The 16,623-nt window shown below is 40.0% G+C and overlaps 1 protein-coding gene across 2 annotated transcripts in view; it reads right to left on the reverse strand.

Annotated features, from left to right (window-relative positions):
- Positions 1 to 2,983: 2,983 nt before the first annotated feature.
- pde6a (phosphodiesterase 6A, cGMP-specific, rod, alpha) overlaps positions 2,984 to 16,623 on the reverse strand; it is a 30,308-nt gene continuing 16,668 nt past the window's right edge. Inside the window, exons 11-23 of one of the 2 annotated variants that reach the window (XM_079352106.1) lie at positions 16,205 to 16,348; positions 14,702 to 14,767; positions 14,218 to 14,364; positions 12,990 to 13,097; positions 12,307 to 12,416; positions 10,980 to 11,067; positions 10,381 to 10,481; positions 9,669 to 9,776; positions 9,525 to 9,588; positions 6,281 to 6,355; positions 4,545 to 4,628; positions 4,279 to 4,441; positions 2,984 to 3,998 (exon numbers count right to left, since the gene is read on the reverse strand). In XM_079352106.1, coding sequence (XP_079208232.1) covers positions 3,955 to 3,998; positions 4,279 to 4,441; positions 4,545 to 4,628; positions 6,281 to 6,355; positions 9,525 to 9,588; positions 9,669 to 9,776; positions 10,381 to 10,481; positions 10,980 to 11,067; positions 12,307 to 12,416; positions 12,990 to 13,097; positions 14,218 to 14,364; positions 14,702 to 14,767; positions 16,205 to 16,348 — 1,302 coding nt within the window. In that variant the 3' untranslated portion in view covers positions 2,984 to 3,954. The remainder of the gene's footprint in view (positions 3,999 to 4,278; positions 4,442 to 4,544; positions 4,629 to 6,280; positions 6,356 to 9,524; positions 9,589 to 9,668; positions 9,777 to 10,380; positions 10,482 to 10,979; positions 11,068 to 12,306; positions 12,417 to 12,989; positions 13,098 to 14,217; positions 14,365 to 14,701; positions 14,768 to 16,204; positions 16,349 to 16,623) is intronic. The other variant, XM_079352105.1, reaches the window with a different exon arrangement.

Consider the following 16,623-nt stretch of genomic DNA (forward strand, 5'->3'; position numbering starts at 1 on the left):
GCGTGGATCTCTGCATGTGCTGAAGAAAGTTGAGATCAAGAAATGATGTAAAACAAAACATCATTGTGTTCATCACATCTCTTCTCATAAGTTTCTGAGCGACTTAAATATCCTTTAACTTCACAAACAGGTGTGATTATTCTCATTTAAAGACCTAGCTCAGCGGTCCTCTCAACATAAATGACCTCTACTTCATAACAAATGAATGACTCAAGTACAACAGGTAAGGACTAAAGCAGTTTATCATTATTGTTCAGATACTAATTGTGAGGAAAGACTGACTGAATAATCGGCCAGCTGATAACCGATATCGGCCGATATTAGCAATATCCAGTGACTAGCGGTAGTTTTATCATAGACAACCTAATACTAGATTTAATAGCATTTCAATTGAGTTTCACTTAAACTTTTCTGTCACCAGCAGAGTGCGCTTTATGGATTACAACAAGCATTATCACTCTCCAGAGTGTCGAGAGGTGATGCACGTACATGCACAGTTACTTTCCAGTTTAGCGACCATCTTTTCCACAAGTGTATGATAACTGCATTTGAGCAATCTACGCAAAAAAAAGTGCGTCTATCTACCTCGACATATAGATCTAAGAACGATATCTGTATCCGATTTTTTTCCCTCCCGAATATCGATATCTTTATCGGCCTCAAAATAGTCTCATCGGTCGGTCTGTGGGCTTAGCTCTAACTATCTCCATTGGGCTTTCTTTGGTTTTAAGACTTCAGATGGTCTTAATCCTTCATCTGATTTACTAGATATATTGTATAAAATGATGGACATGTGACTTGAAACAGTTCTGGTTTTAGGTAGTTTTCTTGCGTATTCTTCAACAAGTCTGAAAGTGTGTATTTTATTACCATATAAACAAAATGTTCAAACAGCTTCTGACATGACTGCAATAACAACTGTGTCATTGCTCAAAAGTTAGTGGCCTTTGGGCTACATGAATTTGGCCGTACAAAGAGCAGCCTAATGAGAGACATTGCATGTTTTTTCTTGTAACTATGAGTTTTCACCAACAATCAAAACAATCTGTTTGAAATGATTTGAAGACAATTTTTTTTTTACCTTTATTGCATAAAAAAGAGCTACCAAAAATGTCTCGACAACCCAAAGTGTGATAGAAAAAAATTTAACAAACCCAGGATGTAATCAAAAACAAAAGCACAAAATGTACTATCTTGCCCAAAATGTTGTTACATGGGGCAGGCAAAATATTTTCTCCTGATAATGTCACAAGTTGTTATATTTTGGGCTCAGCATTTTGTTACATTCTTGACCAGTTATTATATTTCAGGTTTTTTTTAACTCTTTTATATTATAAGCTTTCATGTCGTTGTCACATTTAGGGCTCTAACAGACATTAACCATGTAAGCCCATTTATATCAGCCATCCCTGCCCATCAGCATGTAGAACAGAGGACCCACTTCATGTAAGTGTTGGTGGCCATGGAGTTACTGTTCGTGCCACTAAATTAATAGTACATATTTAGTCCAAGCTGTAGTGTTTTTATTTCCAAGCTCAGTATTTTTAGTATGGTTAAACCTATTTTGAGGAATGTTTTTTTTTCATTTTTATTCTTTTTATTTTGCACTCCCTGTGGACAAAGCTGTACGTTTTATCTCCTCACTCCTACAGTCCTACGTGCATCTCATCTATCAATCTACTTGGAAATCCTACAAAAAAGTCTTGGTGGGGGAGGTGACATGGCATTAAAATTGCAAGATAAAACATAACGTTATTTGCTTTTGTCTTTTGTGTCAGTATGAAACACACTATGTCTCAAGTGTGTCAAACCACATAACCTTAAAGATCTAAAAACAGACTATTCAACAAACCTGTGTCACTTGTGATCCTTGTTATATCTGAGTTACACTTCCTGAAAGCACTTCATCTGCTGTCAAAATGTCATTTTCTGTTGAGCTGAGAGCATCATCTAAACACTAAACACTATCGATATGACTGTTCAATACAAAACGCTGATGAAAGTGCATTGGTGGAGCAAAAGAGAAAAAAAAACAGTCAAGTGACTTTCTCTGCTTAGAAACTGCAGCCGACCCATGCTTAGCTGTCCTATAAATAGTCCTGCATCGCTCTCGCTGTGGCTTGCAGGCTCGAGGTTCTGCAGTCACGACTGCCCCCGATCTGCTGCTACAATCAAGGCTGAAGCGCTCTTCCTGGAGGCTCACTGGTTGCACTGCAGCTGCTTCTCTCCCTCTCACTCTGCAGTCACGGGTTATTTCTGCGTCACAGTAGAGCTTTGCAAGCTCCGCTGATCACCACAGCCATATACGGCAATCCTTTGAGCTCCCAGAATGCCCTTACGTCATGGAGACTTACGTCACACAGCCGTGACGACACACTTGGATTATGTATCCGTGCTATTATTAAATTACTACAGCGTGTGAGGGAGGGAGGAGCGATGATGAATTTAGCTCATGTCCTGCCCCCCCTGTTGTGGCTCCAGTGGCGATCTATTTTCATTATCCCACTCTGGCGTCATGTTGTGTTTTGTAAGAGTATTATGTATGGCTCTGGGTGAGAAAATTACCTAAAGTGTACAAACACAATGTCAGAAAATGGGTTATGTAGATTTCAGATACTCATATATCATCGGCTGTTGTGTAGCACTTATAACACAGAAGGGTTCTGCAGACATGCTGCATTAATGCTGCAGAGATTCTCTCCACATGGCCGATGTTTTTCTCCCTTAAGTTCAAAGCAGTCTCAGTTTTAAAGTTACATGTGAGCTTTGAAGTTTAGCAGGCTTTTACACAATTTGTTTTACTCGATAGTTCACCCTAATGCCGTCCTCAGGGTAAGCTTCAAGCAAAAACACTTTGAAGTTTCTAGGTTTCAACTGAGCTAAATGTGCTTAAATGTTAGGGATGTGAAGATATGAAAGATTGAACAGCATTTAGCCAGAGCCATGCAGGTCTGAACCACAATCTTTATTGAAATATATCATATTTCATGTGTATACACATGATGTCTTCCCTACAATGGTTTTGTGATTTAGATATCTGAATTTATTCATTTTTAACAACACTCGTCCAGCTCCTGCACGCTGCTGTCAGTCAAATGCTCGCTGCGATGTAAATCCTCATGAATGAGACAAGTCCAAAACTTTTCCAAACAAATTCTTATAGGAAGGAATAAAAGTGCAGCAAGAGTTCACCGAACATGAAGAGAGTGTACCGAGTATGTGTCTCACAAAATAAATAAACACTGAGAGAAGTGAACTCCAATATGCTGTGTGTGTAGAAACTCATAATTGCATGAGCGAAATGAACTATAGTGTTTTTAGTGAATATTATATATTTACATATTTACCTGTTTATCAGGTGCATTTTAATCATATGTAGCTATATATGTTTGCTATAGTATATTATACTACAGCACACATGCTATAGCAATATTAATATGTAAAGTATATTAAGGTTTAGGCGTGTTTCTCTTGACTTAAAATTCAGATCACTGACTTGTTCAGGGCAGCATCAACCAAGAATCAGCAAAGTCATTTCAAATCATCGTCAGGATTCAACATTACACAGAGAGAAAACCCAATTATATTACAATCCACTAAACAGGAGAACATCAAATTGCAGTTACACTCGGAGACCTTCGGTGGGGACCAAACAACATTTCTACGTAATGTTTGTTTCTTTAAGTGTCAGATATGAAAGCTTTCTACAAACAGCTGAGCAGATCTGAAAGTCAACTGCATCAAATGAGCGACACAATATTCAGCAGAGCAGAAAATAAGTAAGGTAGTCAAATAGCAAAACATGCAGCTGTATAGGAAACAGTGAGATATTTGCTACAAATAGTAAAAACCTTCAGTGACAGAGGGAGTACATAAAAAGATCTTTTGTGGTATGCCCAGAATTGCACCACCAACCAACAATGGAGCAAGCAGCTTGATACTGTTGTAGCATCTCTAGCTGAGATTACAGGTCTTTGATTGAGACTGGGCCGCAGTCGCTGCAGGAGGAATGAAGGAAGGGAGGAAAGAAAGAAGGAATGGAGGAAAGATGGAAGGGAGAAAACACAAAAAAAGAGAGAATGTTATGTTTGCATAATTTAAGGAGAAACATGTTTGTATTTGTTCAGTTTCTACACCTGTAGCAACAGCAACAGCATGAATTTTGCACTTCAATTTACCTCAAACTATGCACATGGACTGTTTAGGCTCAGAGGCATATACGTCCCACATCAAACCGACACATCATGCATTTCCTGTGTGTCTGTTCACATTTCCTACCTTGTGTGGCATTTCTTGGCCCATTCTCCTCCTTGGCTTTCTTGGCCTCCTCCAGTGCAGCCATTTTGGCCTCGTACTCCTCCTTCAGGGCGTTCCACTCCTTCCTGTTGTTCAGCAGGCGGTCCAGCATGGGGGTGATCTCCACGTGGAAACGACTGAACTCCTGGAAGGAAGAGAAGAATCAACACAAATGAAATGACAGTCAAACGCTACGATAGGGGTTCAGTTGTACATTTTTCCGTGTTTTGACGCGTGTGATGTCTGACCTTGTACACAAAAGAGCAAACAAAGTCGATGAAACCACACTGCAGCTTCGGAAGATCACCCGCTTTGTTTCTGTCCATCATAGGCTAAAGAAGAGAGAAAGAGAGAGTGTTTAAAACAAGAACATTTACTAATCTAGTCAGCATTAGAAACTAAGCCCTTTCATATCCATGATTACATTCAAATAGCAAGAATTCCAAAACGTTCATTTTGATTTAGTTTGCCACAAAAGACTGATTAAAGCATCAGAGCTCATAAGTCGGTAGTTTTTGTAGTTCACTGACTTTTGTCTTTTTATAGGCTATAACACCTGAAAAACATCATTTGATGTCAGCACACAAAGAATCTAAATGTAACAAGCTTCGAGCAGAATCTAAAACTTTAAAACGTCGACTAAATGCTGCAGGGAGTGAGCGCTCTGGATGCACAAACATCAACTTCTTTGATATAAAAATGAACTTCAGTTTGAGCAAATGTGAAATTACAATAGATGCACATTGTATAATGTGTACCTGGCAGCACAGTAAATTATAAAAACCTGTCAGAACTCTAACAAAGTTCACAGTGACTGTAATTGCCAGCAAAATTGCCCACGTACATTTCCTGATAAAACTGCTCAAGTGTTGCAACCTCTGCTAACTCTTTTTTTTTTTTTCTTGTCCGAGCACAGTGAGTCACTGAATTGACTGCTGGGAAAATACAAACTGATCAAAATGAAAAGTTCTCCCTGCTGACACAGATGCTATTAAATTCAGAGGACTGTGAGGTGAGAGAGTGTGGGATGTTGCTTCTCACACTTCAAGTGTCTCAAGGACAGGAGGGAGTGAAATGGAGCGAGGGGAGAGGGACACAGAAGCAGGATCGTGGAGAGAGAGCCAGGGGAGGGTACGGTCGGCTGGGTGAGGGCCACAGTGCCCGCTCTTTCTGTATCAGTGCTCCACATAATAGCCTGTACGTCGCTCCACACCGCCGCCACGGGGAACTAAATCAGTCTTTTCATTTTGTCTTCCTGCTGCGATTCCGTCTCTTGTTCTCCTTCCCTCTCATCGTGTCCTTCCTGCTCTCCATCCTAAATTGAAGCCCTAAGGAGAGACTTGTCGAGCCTTTATTCCCATCATTCCTGTCCACCCACCAAATCCTCCCTCTGCGCCAGGAAGCTAAAGTTTGAGAGACGAAAACTGGTTTAAAAAAAACCTGGAAAGCTATAGGGTAAAAAGTTTAGTGGGAATTATCTAGTTACAAAAAGTAACATTTTTCACAGATTGCAGGACTTTAAATGTGCTTTGGTTGGTTTTAAATGGAGGACAGTGTACACTTCAATTAGATTATATTTCTAAAACAATATTTAAAAGGTATACGTTTGGAAACTATAAAGGGTAGCAGTCCATTTGACCTTGATTTCTGTCCATTTTTTACTAATTTTTAAGCTATATCTATATGTACAGTTTTGTTTGAATTAATGGTGTTTTATTACCTATTGCTTGTTCATTACCTATTGCTTGCTTGTACACTGTCTTTACGACAGTGTACAATTCAATAGTTCAAGTTTTTATGTGTCACTGATTCTTAGAAGTGCTATCCTCTTTTTTATCTCAAAGGTTGACAACAAATATTCCAGCAGCACCTTTGCAGCTGGAGGGGGTCGAGTGTTTCATTCACGGCTGTCAGTAGAACTGATGCAGCGTCCCTCCATCCCTTTAAACCTTATGTTTTAGTATAACAGTCTGCGTGTCCTTACTATGGGTTGTTGCTCCAGGACGGTCCTCTCCAAGTCTCCCTGCTCCCAGAACTCTGCAGCTACAGACAGCGCCACCTGAAGGGTGAGAAGGGTAGGTTTCAAAGGTTTGTTTGAAAGAAAACTGCCAACATTTTGCTGCTATCAAAACAAATTACATGTACAACTATTTTGCAATCGTTAAAAGTTTAATCAGTACATGTCCCTCTGAGGTTAAAGTTTTGGATGAACTTGAAAAAAACAACAACAATAAATCAAGCTTATTTTTGTGTTTTAAAGAAAGTTCACCATAAAGCCAGAATCAGTTCGGCAATATTATCCTCCCTTTAGGATCTAGAGCTAAAACAGTGATGTGAGAATCTGCTAATGTTTCCGAGATGTGCTCCAAAATGAAAGTCGTCTCAGCTGGATAAAACAAAAGCAATGCTTCTGGAAATGTTTGTGCTTGAGCTCTTTCAGCAGTTTACAACACTCTCAGCACTATTGGCAGCACATGGTGCAGAGCGTCACATGCAAGCCGGCAGAAGTCCGCTGTGATTGGACAACGAGGTTCATGACGCTCTTTTTACAGCAGCCTTCTCAGTACCTTAACCATATTCATCCATAAAAACAGTATCAATGCAAATTAAAACAGAAAAGGTCGATTGGGATGATGATGATGATGATGATGATGATGACAATTATGAAAAGCAAACAAGAATTTATCATTAAAAATTCACCAGGACGCATGTGGCCTAGTGGTAAGGTCCAGCCCCATGGACAGAGGCTAAAGTCCTCCATGTTTACTTGATGAAGAAAAAGAAGCAATCAGTGTACTTGCTTGACAACAACTTAAGGTTTGAAAACTGCTACCCGTGGGATTATCTGAATCATAAGATCTCTGAATTGACAAATTTAAACAAATCATTGCAGCAGCCAGTGTTGTGCTGGAATTCCCCTTTAACACGCAAGCATAATGCCAATGGGTCTGATTTTAGTGGTATATTTTATCAAGCAAGAAGTCTTCCCTAAAATGTTGTTTCAATCCTCCTTTAAAGCTTTCACAACATCCAATAAATGAGAGTCTTACTCGCGGATCAGAAAGCAGCGTCTGGCTTTGTGCCTTGATGAGATGAAAGCCCCCGTTTTCTCAGCCCTCACTGATCCAAAAAAAAAAAAAAAAAAAAATGGAGCGATGTGAGATGCTATGAATAATATGTGAATTCTTGCATTCAGGGTAGAAACCTCATTTTAGAACGAGTTAGTCATCCATCGTGTTTTTGGGGGAACAATTGCCATGAGGCTGCTGCAGCCTGTAGATAGACGTTCTGTGTGTGTGGGAAGCAAAACAGAGTAAAAAATAATATACGTCATAAAAATGTCTGCAGAGTGCATTTTCAAGAATAAAGCAGCTCCAGCTATTGTCCTGCCATGAAGTCAAAGAGGGGTTTCAACCACCACATGAAAATGTGGCTCTTTACCTGAATGTCAATAGATGTTTTATTTTGAAATTCACCTATCTTATCAACTTAAATTTTACAGTAGAGCTATAATAGAGACTCATTTAACACTAAACTAAACTCTGCACATAACAATCTTTAGAACTGGAGCTTGTAGAGTTTCACAGGACAGCTGCATAGCTGTAGTATTCATGGTGGAATTCACCTTTAAAAGGACGAGTTAGTCATCAAACTACTTTTAGAGCACAATCCGCAGGAGGGAGAGCGGTACAGGAGAGAATTCATCCGACAGGGTGCGTGGGATGTTGAGCTGACTCACCAGCTGCACAGAAAGATGGGATCGAACAAAAAGATTCTACCAACAATAAGAAGAAGTGGGATATCCTAATTGGCAACAGTTGTGAAGTGCAGGAGGAGTGACAAGACCTACAGAGGTCAAAAAGGAGGTTGGGTTAAAAGACTTGGTATACTAACTTTGAATGTTTTAGTGGACATGTTGAGATGTTCAGCTCTGCTTCGTAACGTATAGTCTTGCTGGTTAAGAAGCAGCAAAGGTGTTGACACAAAACGTGAATTCAGTGTTGTTTCATCTTTGTTGTCGAATGATAACAGATCACATATTTGTCCTAAGAATTCATAAAGTACTCAAACAGTTTATAACAGTCTCTCTTCATCCTCTAATCTCATGATCAGCTCACCGACCTCTGACCTCTGCTCAAGAGATCTAAGCGGTCAGTGGGCGGAGTTTCATACAGGTTGAGCGCTAATGCTGCATTCAGGTGCTGCTCAGGTGGTCCGAGTTTCTGAGTTGGAAAAGTCGTTCTTCCGAGTTCAGTGTGTTCACATGATTTCAGCGCAGAAAGTTGGAATGATGCATCAAAAGCTAAAAACAGCGTTGATGCCCTGCAGAAAATCAGTGTTTCTTTTTAAGGCAAAAAGTTGATGTGCAATATATGAATTAATTAGAAGTATGTTAACATTAACAAATCCTATTTTAACCCCCTATGTGAGGATGATTCTGACGTCATGTCGAGAAGTCGGGCACCTCATTCTGTCCGAGTCTTCTTGCTCCGACTTGAGCAGGTATTCATGTTTGTTTTACAACTCGGAAACACGTTTTTTTTTTTTTTTTTACGATGCGTCCGATACGATTGCAGCATAACTCTGTGGAGCAGATTAGGTGTTAAGCACAAGTTGCCATGGTGATCGACTCTGGTAAGACGTGAACCACTGAAAGTTATCTCCGACTGAAAAAAACAAAAAACCTGCTTTGTATTACAGACCCCAGCTGAGCCGTACATCATCATACAGGTTTCATCATGGCATCCTTGTTGATGAAATTGCTTCGAGTTTGTACGAGTTTATGTGTGTAAATGTGAAGAAAGTGCTTTTAAAAAGCAGCATATGTTTCTATTCAATTGTAGACAAATAAAGGTGAAAAATTACCCTGCAGCAGCGGCTCTCCGACAGCCAGAAATGCTTCCTGTTTATAATGACATTCCTGTATGTGCACGCTTTATGGTGATGTGTCTATTACATACTTTACAGAAATATAATGCTGAGCCTGCCAGGCGGTGACGAGAGGGAATGAAAAGCACCAAGTAGCTTTTGATGCATGAGGGCGCCAGGAATCACTGCTGAGAGAAATGACAGCGCTGACAAAATGTCTTTCTCTGTCTACTTTATCATTGGTTCCTCTCACACAGGGAGTGTGTGTCTTATTACTGTGAACAGCTGGAGAGCCATTTTCCCAACTACCACTGTGAAGTATGAAAAGGACCCTGCATAGAGACCACACAGGTGTGTACCTTGCTCTGAATCTCCCACGGTTTGGCAATGGCTGACAGGTCACACGCGGTCATCATCATGGCCCTGAAAACACAACATGTGACTGGTCAGTGTGACGACTTGGAACGTTCTTTGTGTGAACAGGTTTGTTGGTTGATGCTTACATGACGATCTCTTTGCGTGTGGTCTCCAGCATCATGTACTTGGTCCAGTCGTTCCAGTTCTCGTAGGTCTTGGACTGGTCCACAATCTTCTGGAACATGGTCCTCTTTCTGCACAGAAACACTATAATCTAACTGTGATCTGACTTCATTGCCATATTTTACATAGAAATACAGCAGAATTCAAGTATATCTCAAGTCTGCAAAGAGTGAGAAGCACGAGTCCTGCTCAGCGCACTATGTTCAATACAAAACACCATAGTGTCATCTGTTATTGTCAGATGTTAGAGTACATTTTGGTTATATCTCATTGATGCACGTTTTCTGTTGTGAATAAGTGCCAATTATTAATAGTTGCATTGTCATCGTCAAGTAATTTTTTTTTATTTGAATGGTTATATAAAATCTGAATCTTCCACCTATTAATCAACAATTATTAATATTATGTTTTAAAAACTTAATGACAAAAATCATCATCATCTGAGCCGCTTTTTACAGTCAAATACATCTCTTATCAAGAATCTTTGCCGTGGAAATATAAAAAAAAAGAAAAAAGGCTGTATCATCTATTTCAATCATCCCCTTGTGACTGATCGTCTCCTTTAGGTCACACAAAGGCATCAGCATTAAACACAGTCTGAATCATCAACAGCTGAAAGTTCAACTTTGATCAAAATGTGAAATATTGTAAAGACACAAACAAGTCGTGACTGACTTGAAGTAGAGAGCCAGGTCAGTGGCGATGATGGCGATGTCCATGAGGTGGATGACCAGGTCGTGCTGACGGCGGTTCAGATTCTGATAGATGTTCAATGACTGGGACACAAAAGGAAAAAAAAGGAAATGGAACTCAAAGAACAATGATTAGGGGAATGTGCAGGGCTTTCTGTGGGCTGTGATATGTATCATACAACATATATGAAGAAAAACTTTTACTCTTTGATGTGAAACAAAAATTATGTCAAAAAAAAAAAAAAAAAAGCTGATGAAATGTAAAATATGAACTCACAATATAGAATACCTAAATGTGGATCTGGACTGATGGTCCTTCTTACAAACCAAATTGATTTCTGATACTGTAAGTGAGAGTAGTATAGTGTCTACTGTCAAAGCATCATGGGAACATGTTGCATGTATATATACATTATTCTTAAGTATTTATTTCTCCATTAGACAAGCTTACTGACAAGATGTGACATGAAGTGTTTCCACTTCCTTGTATTTATTGCCCACCCAAGCATAAGTATGTGTGTGTGTGTGTGTGTGTGTGTGTGTGTGTGCGTGCACGTGTGTGTACGCCATACAGCAGCATACTTCTTCTCTCAGCAGTGTCTTCCCAAACTCCAGATGGTGTCTTTCCAAGATGGAGGAGCCATGAAGTTTAGCCAAAGGATTACCAGACCTGGAAACCCACACACACGCACACACCCACACACACAGACGCACAGACGCACACACACACACAGAGCATGTTGGGGAGGTTCCGCTGTGATAAATCATGCATGTTAAACCCAGGGTGGGCCTGGCCTGCTGTGTCTGCGGCTAATGGCGGCTCTCATTAGTTCATCAATCAGCAGTTAGAGCAGAGCAGCTGGGGGTGTACCTGGTCAATATCAGCTCATTGATGTTCTCTGTGTGTGATGTTACCTTCAGCCAAAGAGCTGAGGTCAGCTCGTCTGTACACGGGAGGAGGGGCTGCTGTCACTTTGAGTCAATTAAACGCTCTCAGAAATACAAAAACAGACGATCTCCAAAATGAGAGGCAGAAACTGGGTCATGTCAGAAATAAGACCGCAGCGAGTAAGGAACAAAACAGTTTGTCTGCTTTACCTTTATGTTTTTTTGTTCATCATGATTTTAGCTTGACATACATTCAATTGAGTATCTCAATTTGACATGATACAGTTCACAGCTCTACAAGTCGTCCAATTAAAATCAGACTTGAAGATGATTGCTCAGCAACACCACGGGGAAACAACTCGCACCTCCATGTGTGGAGCTACGAAGGCACTTTCTTAGTCCGCTGGTCTAATTTGAGCTAAACAGACCTGATGTTCTCAAGACAGTCATTTGAACACCTACTCTGTCCTCTCATCGCTTCAGATATCTGTAGTTCACCTGTTGTTTTTGGAGTTCTTTCTTTGAGGGACATTTTTGCCTTAATTGGCCAGAGCAGCTGTAGAGAAACAGGAAGTGTTGGGAGGAGAGAGGAGGATGAAAGAGCCGAGGTCAGATTTGAACCCTTCACTGAACATGGGGTCATTAGGCTAACTATCGCCTATATATATATATGTATATCTATGTTACCTATTCTAAAGCTTACAGGCCATTCACTACAGAAAGAGTTTCCCCTCAATACCCTTCTTATCACTGCTTATTGATGCTAAGGTAGGATGTTGTTTTAAAGAAATGATCTTAATATGCGTTTGCCCTTCTAAGGTAGACTGAATTAAAAGCATGCTGAATATAAGACTTACAATTAAATTTAACTCCATCAAAGACATTTAGCATATTGTATCGTCGTTTAACACAAAAGTTGTCATACTTAAACGCCATTTAGGTTTCATTCATGAGTAAACCTGTGCACTTGTTCCTGCAGCCAGGCTGTGTCTGAATTCCCCCCATTTCCTGTTGCTCTTACTTCATCTGGTAAAGGTTGTTGGTTCCTCTGTGGTCAATATCGTGGCAGAAGCCGGCGGTCACCATGGCCATACACTCCAGGTCTGTGTAGTAACGCTTCAGATCGCCTGTCTGACAACACGAACAATCAAAAAAAAAAAAAGTGTTAAAGAGAGACGGGGGGTGCATTTGAGTCATAGGGCAGATATGCACTCATGATTCATTGCAAAAACAAATATTGTTGCAGAAAAACAAATGTAGAGGTTTACAGTGTGTGCACACACACACACACACACACACACACACACACACACAGACACACTGAGGTTGACCTCAGATCCCAGCGGAGTCAGAGTGTATATAATCAACAACAACACACTGGTTTTCTAATTAATGACCAGTTTAAGCAACACTGAGTCGTGCTTTACTAACAGATACACTTCATTATCTTTTTCATTTACACACAATCATACAAACCCACACCAACAAGCATGATCACACGTACAGTAAATTCCACATGACAGCTCGGGGGAATGGAAGAGAAGGAGAAATAATGCTCATGACTTTTGAGTCAGAGATGGAAAGAGGGGGAGGAGGGAGAGGGACGATGAAGGATGTGGGGGAAGTGAAGAAGAGGAGGAGGTGAGGATGGGTTTTACTGGGAAGAAGACTGAAAGAAGAAGGTGAGGGAGTTGCGAGTCTGACCATCAGCAAGGTGAACATGGTCTGTCCGACGTTGAATCCATGTCTCCAGTTGTGATAGGTGATCTTCCTGTAGCCTTTACTGAGAGAGAACATGAATCTCACCAGGACCTGCACAGCACATACACATTTTTGTTAGTCAAATTCTCTGATTAAAAAAATCTAAACTGAATATAGACAATGGGCTTGCCCACCACCATTGAATATTTTACCCAGTTAAAGCACCTTAAAAGGATAAATACCAGACACATACATGACATTTAGTGTGAAGTCGGTGTCTTTTCAAGGCACACACCTTCATGGAACAAATCCCCAGCTCATGTTAGGGTCTTTAAAAGAAACTCAACAAACCCTGCATGCACACATCTGTACGTCTGTCTTCTCACTTCTTGCCTGCTCCCCGAGGCTTTTGGCTCTCTTTTCCCCCCTTTTATTGTATGAGGGTTGCTCCTGATGATTTGTTGGCGCCGTATGAATCTGTATGAACGAGTTTTACCATTTGTGCCCTTCGGGGTCGTGGGGGAGGCAGTCCTTGGTCGAGAGGCCGGGTACACCCTGGACGGGTCGCCACTCAATCACAGAGCGTGACTCAGAATCATCAGGACAAACATTTTTACCTCTTTGACGTAATCACAAACAAACTGAATCATACTAGGATCACGCAGTCTCCTGTTTTACAAACTCAGTTATCCCGGAATGACCAAAATATAATTATTATTCAAGCTTTTGTTGTTGAGATATGAAGAGTTTCATCTCATGTTAGGTGTAGCAGTGGGACGCAGTTATTCACTCTGAACGTCCCTTTGATTATACCATTTGTAATTTTGCATCCCTTTGATACAGCTGTGCCACGCTCGCTTTAGAAAAGATGACAACATTGACCCCCATCCGTCTGATTGGATCAACACCTCAGTAATGGGGCTCTGCACCTGTGACATAAAAGCATCACAGTAAAAGCCCTGTGTCAAATAAAATCTTCTTTTCATCAGATTGCTGATGAAGGGAAGAACCTACTATGAAATACAAAACAAACATAGATGGATACAAGGTTGGTCTACATCTTAAAGTACCAGACAGAAAAACGTTTAATAAGATACTGGTAAAAAAAACAATGCAACAAAAACAAAATCAACACTTGTTTTGTTACCAAGGCAAAGTAGAAGCTGTTTGATAAGGTTAGTTACCATAGAGCCAAAATGACAAAATAATAGCATGGATATCAAGCGCTCACCTCTCGAGGAATGTGAAACTTGTCCACCACTTTCAGCTCATAGTACATCTTGATGCCACACTTCACCAGCTCCAGTTCACTGTGCTCAAAGTCATAGAAGTGAAACTCGAAGATTTCAGCTTTTTTAGAGTTTGGAAGGACCTCTGACTGTGGACAGAGAAAAAAAGTGATTCGTTCATAAAACAGGTTTCTGCAATATTTTGGACAATATTGTTACAGGATTCAGAAAGTCGAACACACGTCCCATGGTGTGGTGGAAGAGTGGAATAACTGGAAAGTTTCAAAGGTAAAGTTTAAATCAGTGGAGGAGATATAAGCCCACAATTTGTCCGTAACCTTTCCAACTTCATTCCATCATTTATTCTCACACGTCTGTCCACATTAATAGAATCGTTGCATCAGGAAAGGTTTTTTTTTTCCTCTTGTAGGTGGGTAAAAAATGTACATTTGTGGATAATTTCTATTTGTTGTCGTCAATGTTTACCAGAATCTCTTGGAGCTCCTCCTCCTCGCACTCGTCCGGCTCCTTCCCCCATCTCTCCCTGGTGTTCTGGAGGAAACACACATCATCAGCGCTCACCTTGGATGAAATGCTTCAGCATCAATCAAATGACTCCTGATCTGAGGTCAAAGCAGGTCATCGCTCTGCTTTTGTCCTCTCTCTCTCTCTCTCTCTCTCTCTTCACTGACAAATCACCTCATAGAAAACCTGACAGCTTATTTCAGCTTAAAAACGATGCTCATCTCCTCTTTATATCATCCACATCAGTCGACTGCTTTTAGACAGAATGGATTTGTTTTCTCGTGAACAAATATCAAAGGTTAAAACAGGGGAGGCAATATTGCCCTTTTACTTTTTTAGCTCTACTCTTTCACAAACCTGAAACGTATCCTTCGTGTCTTCTGAGAAGAACTTAGAGCTTTTAATCAGGTTTTAACAAAATCCCAGCAACCCAAAGATAAAAATCACAAGTCTCCACCGACCTGCACCACCATCCCTGACCTTCCACACCTGCCCACGTCACACCCCTTAACATTTTAAAGCCTGTCCTCAGACCTGTCCAAACCATCTACAGAAAATACAATACTTAAAAAACACTGGATCCTGTGTTTACATGTCAACTCAAAAGTTCTTCTACAAATGTTTTCAACCAAGTTTCACAAAATGAAACTGTTCAGATTTACAATTTTCTAGTCAAAATGGACGTTCGCAAACCACTTTTTTAAATATTTCATTCTGACATGTAATTGAATAATTTCTCAATAAATGTTTCCTTCCTTGCAATTTGTTATTTTTGTTACAATTTGAATTTCATTAAGGAAAACTAAATGCTGCTGTTTTTCCTCCTTTGATCTTCATTTATATATTCATCCAATCAGGGAGGTGTCACTTTGTTTGAACACATTCATAATAAATAAATGGATTCCACATGTTTTATGAAGGATGTTCAAAGCTAATACATTATAAATGAGTTGTGAAATTTGAGCTAATAAATCATATTTTAGGGGGAAAAAGTGCTTCAGTGAAGTAGTGATAGCCTAACAAAACCTGACCTGTTTGCCATAAGTGAGCGTTTAAGTGTAAACAATATGTGGAGAATATTTTGAGGTTTTTTTAGTCTTTCCTTTAGAAACACTTTCTTCACCTTTAAATACAGTTGTATGTATAAATACAGTTTCGTTATCCAGTCAAATTCTTTTTCTCATCAACTATCAACATACGGCCTTCATGTATCTGCACTTTGCTGCTCAAGGAAATGTTTCACTGTTTGGTTATCTGGCACAATAACGATTCAAGATTTCACCTTGAATATAAAAACTAAAATCTTGAAAGAAAAATCCATGACTGATTTAAAACTAACAAATTAAAAAATAAACATATTCTCTGTTGGAAACAAAACTTTGTCTTCATATCAGCTTTCAAACCAGTTGTATCAAAACTGTAAAAAGTAAGGGATCATGTGAGGAACCTCGTTCATTGACTGACCAGAATTTGCTGGATTTCATCCTTGCGACACTTGACGTGGTACATGACCATGTCCTGAAAGATGTCCTTCCTGTTCTCCAGCTTGTTCATCTTGTCGTAGGTGTCCGGGTTCAGCATGGACCAGCCCAGGAACTGGGTCAGAGACTGGATACAGGTGAGAGAGAGAGAGAGAGAGAGAGAGAGAGAGAGAGAGAGAGAGAGAGAGAGAGAGAGAGAGAGAGAGAGAGAGAGAGAGAGAGAGAGAGAGAGAGTCAAAATCATTTTACTAGTAGATGCTGTATTGAAAGGTTTGTTAGCCTAAAACCAAGTGAACACTGTGCTGCAAATAACTGACTTAAAGAAAAGGAGCAACAACACAATGTAAAAAGTCCACCTTGATAATATGTTTTGCATGTGAAACTAATTTGAAAACTAGTCTT

Source organism: Symphodus melops, assembly GCF_947650265.1.
Source record: "Symphodus melops genome assembly, chromosome: 9".
Taxonomy (NCBI): Eukaryota; Metazoa; Chordata; class Actinopteri; order Labriformes; family Labridae; genus Symphodus; species Symphodus melops.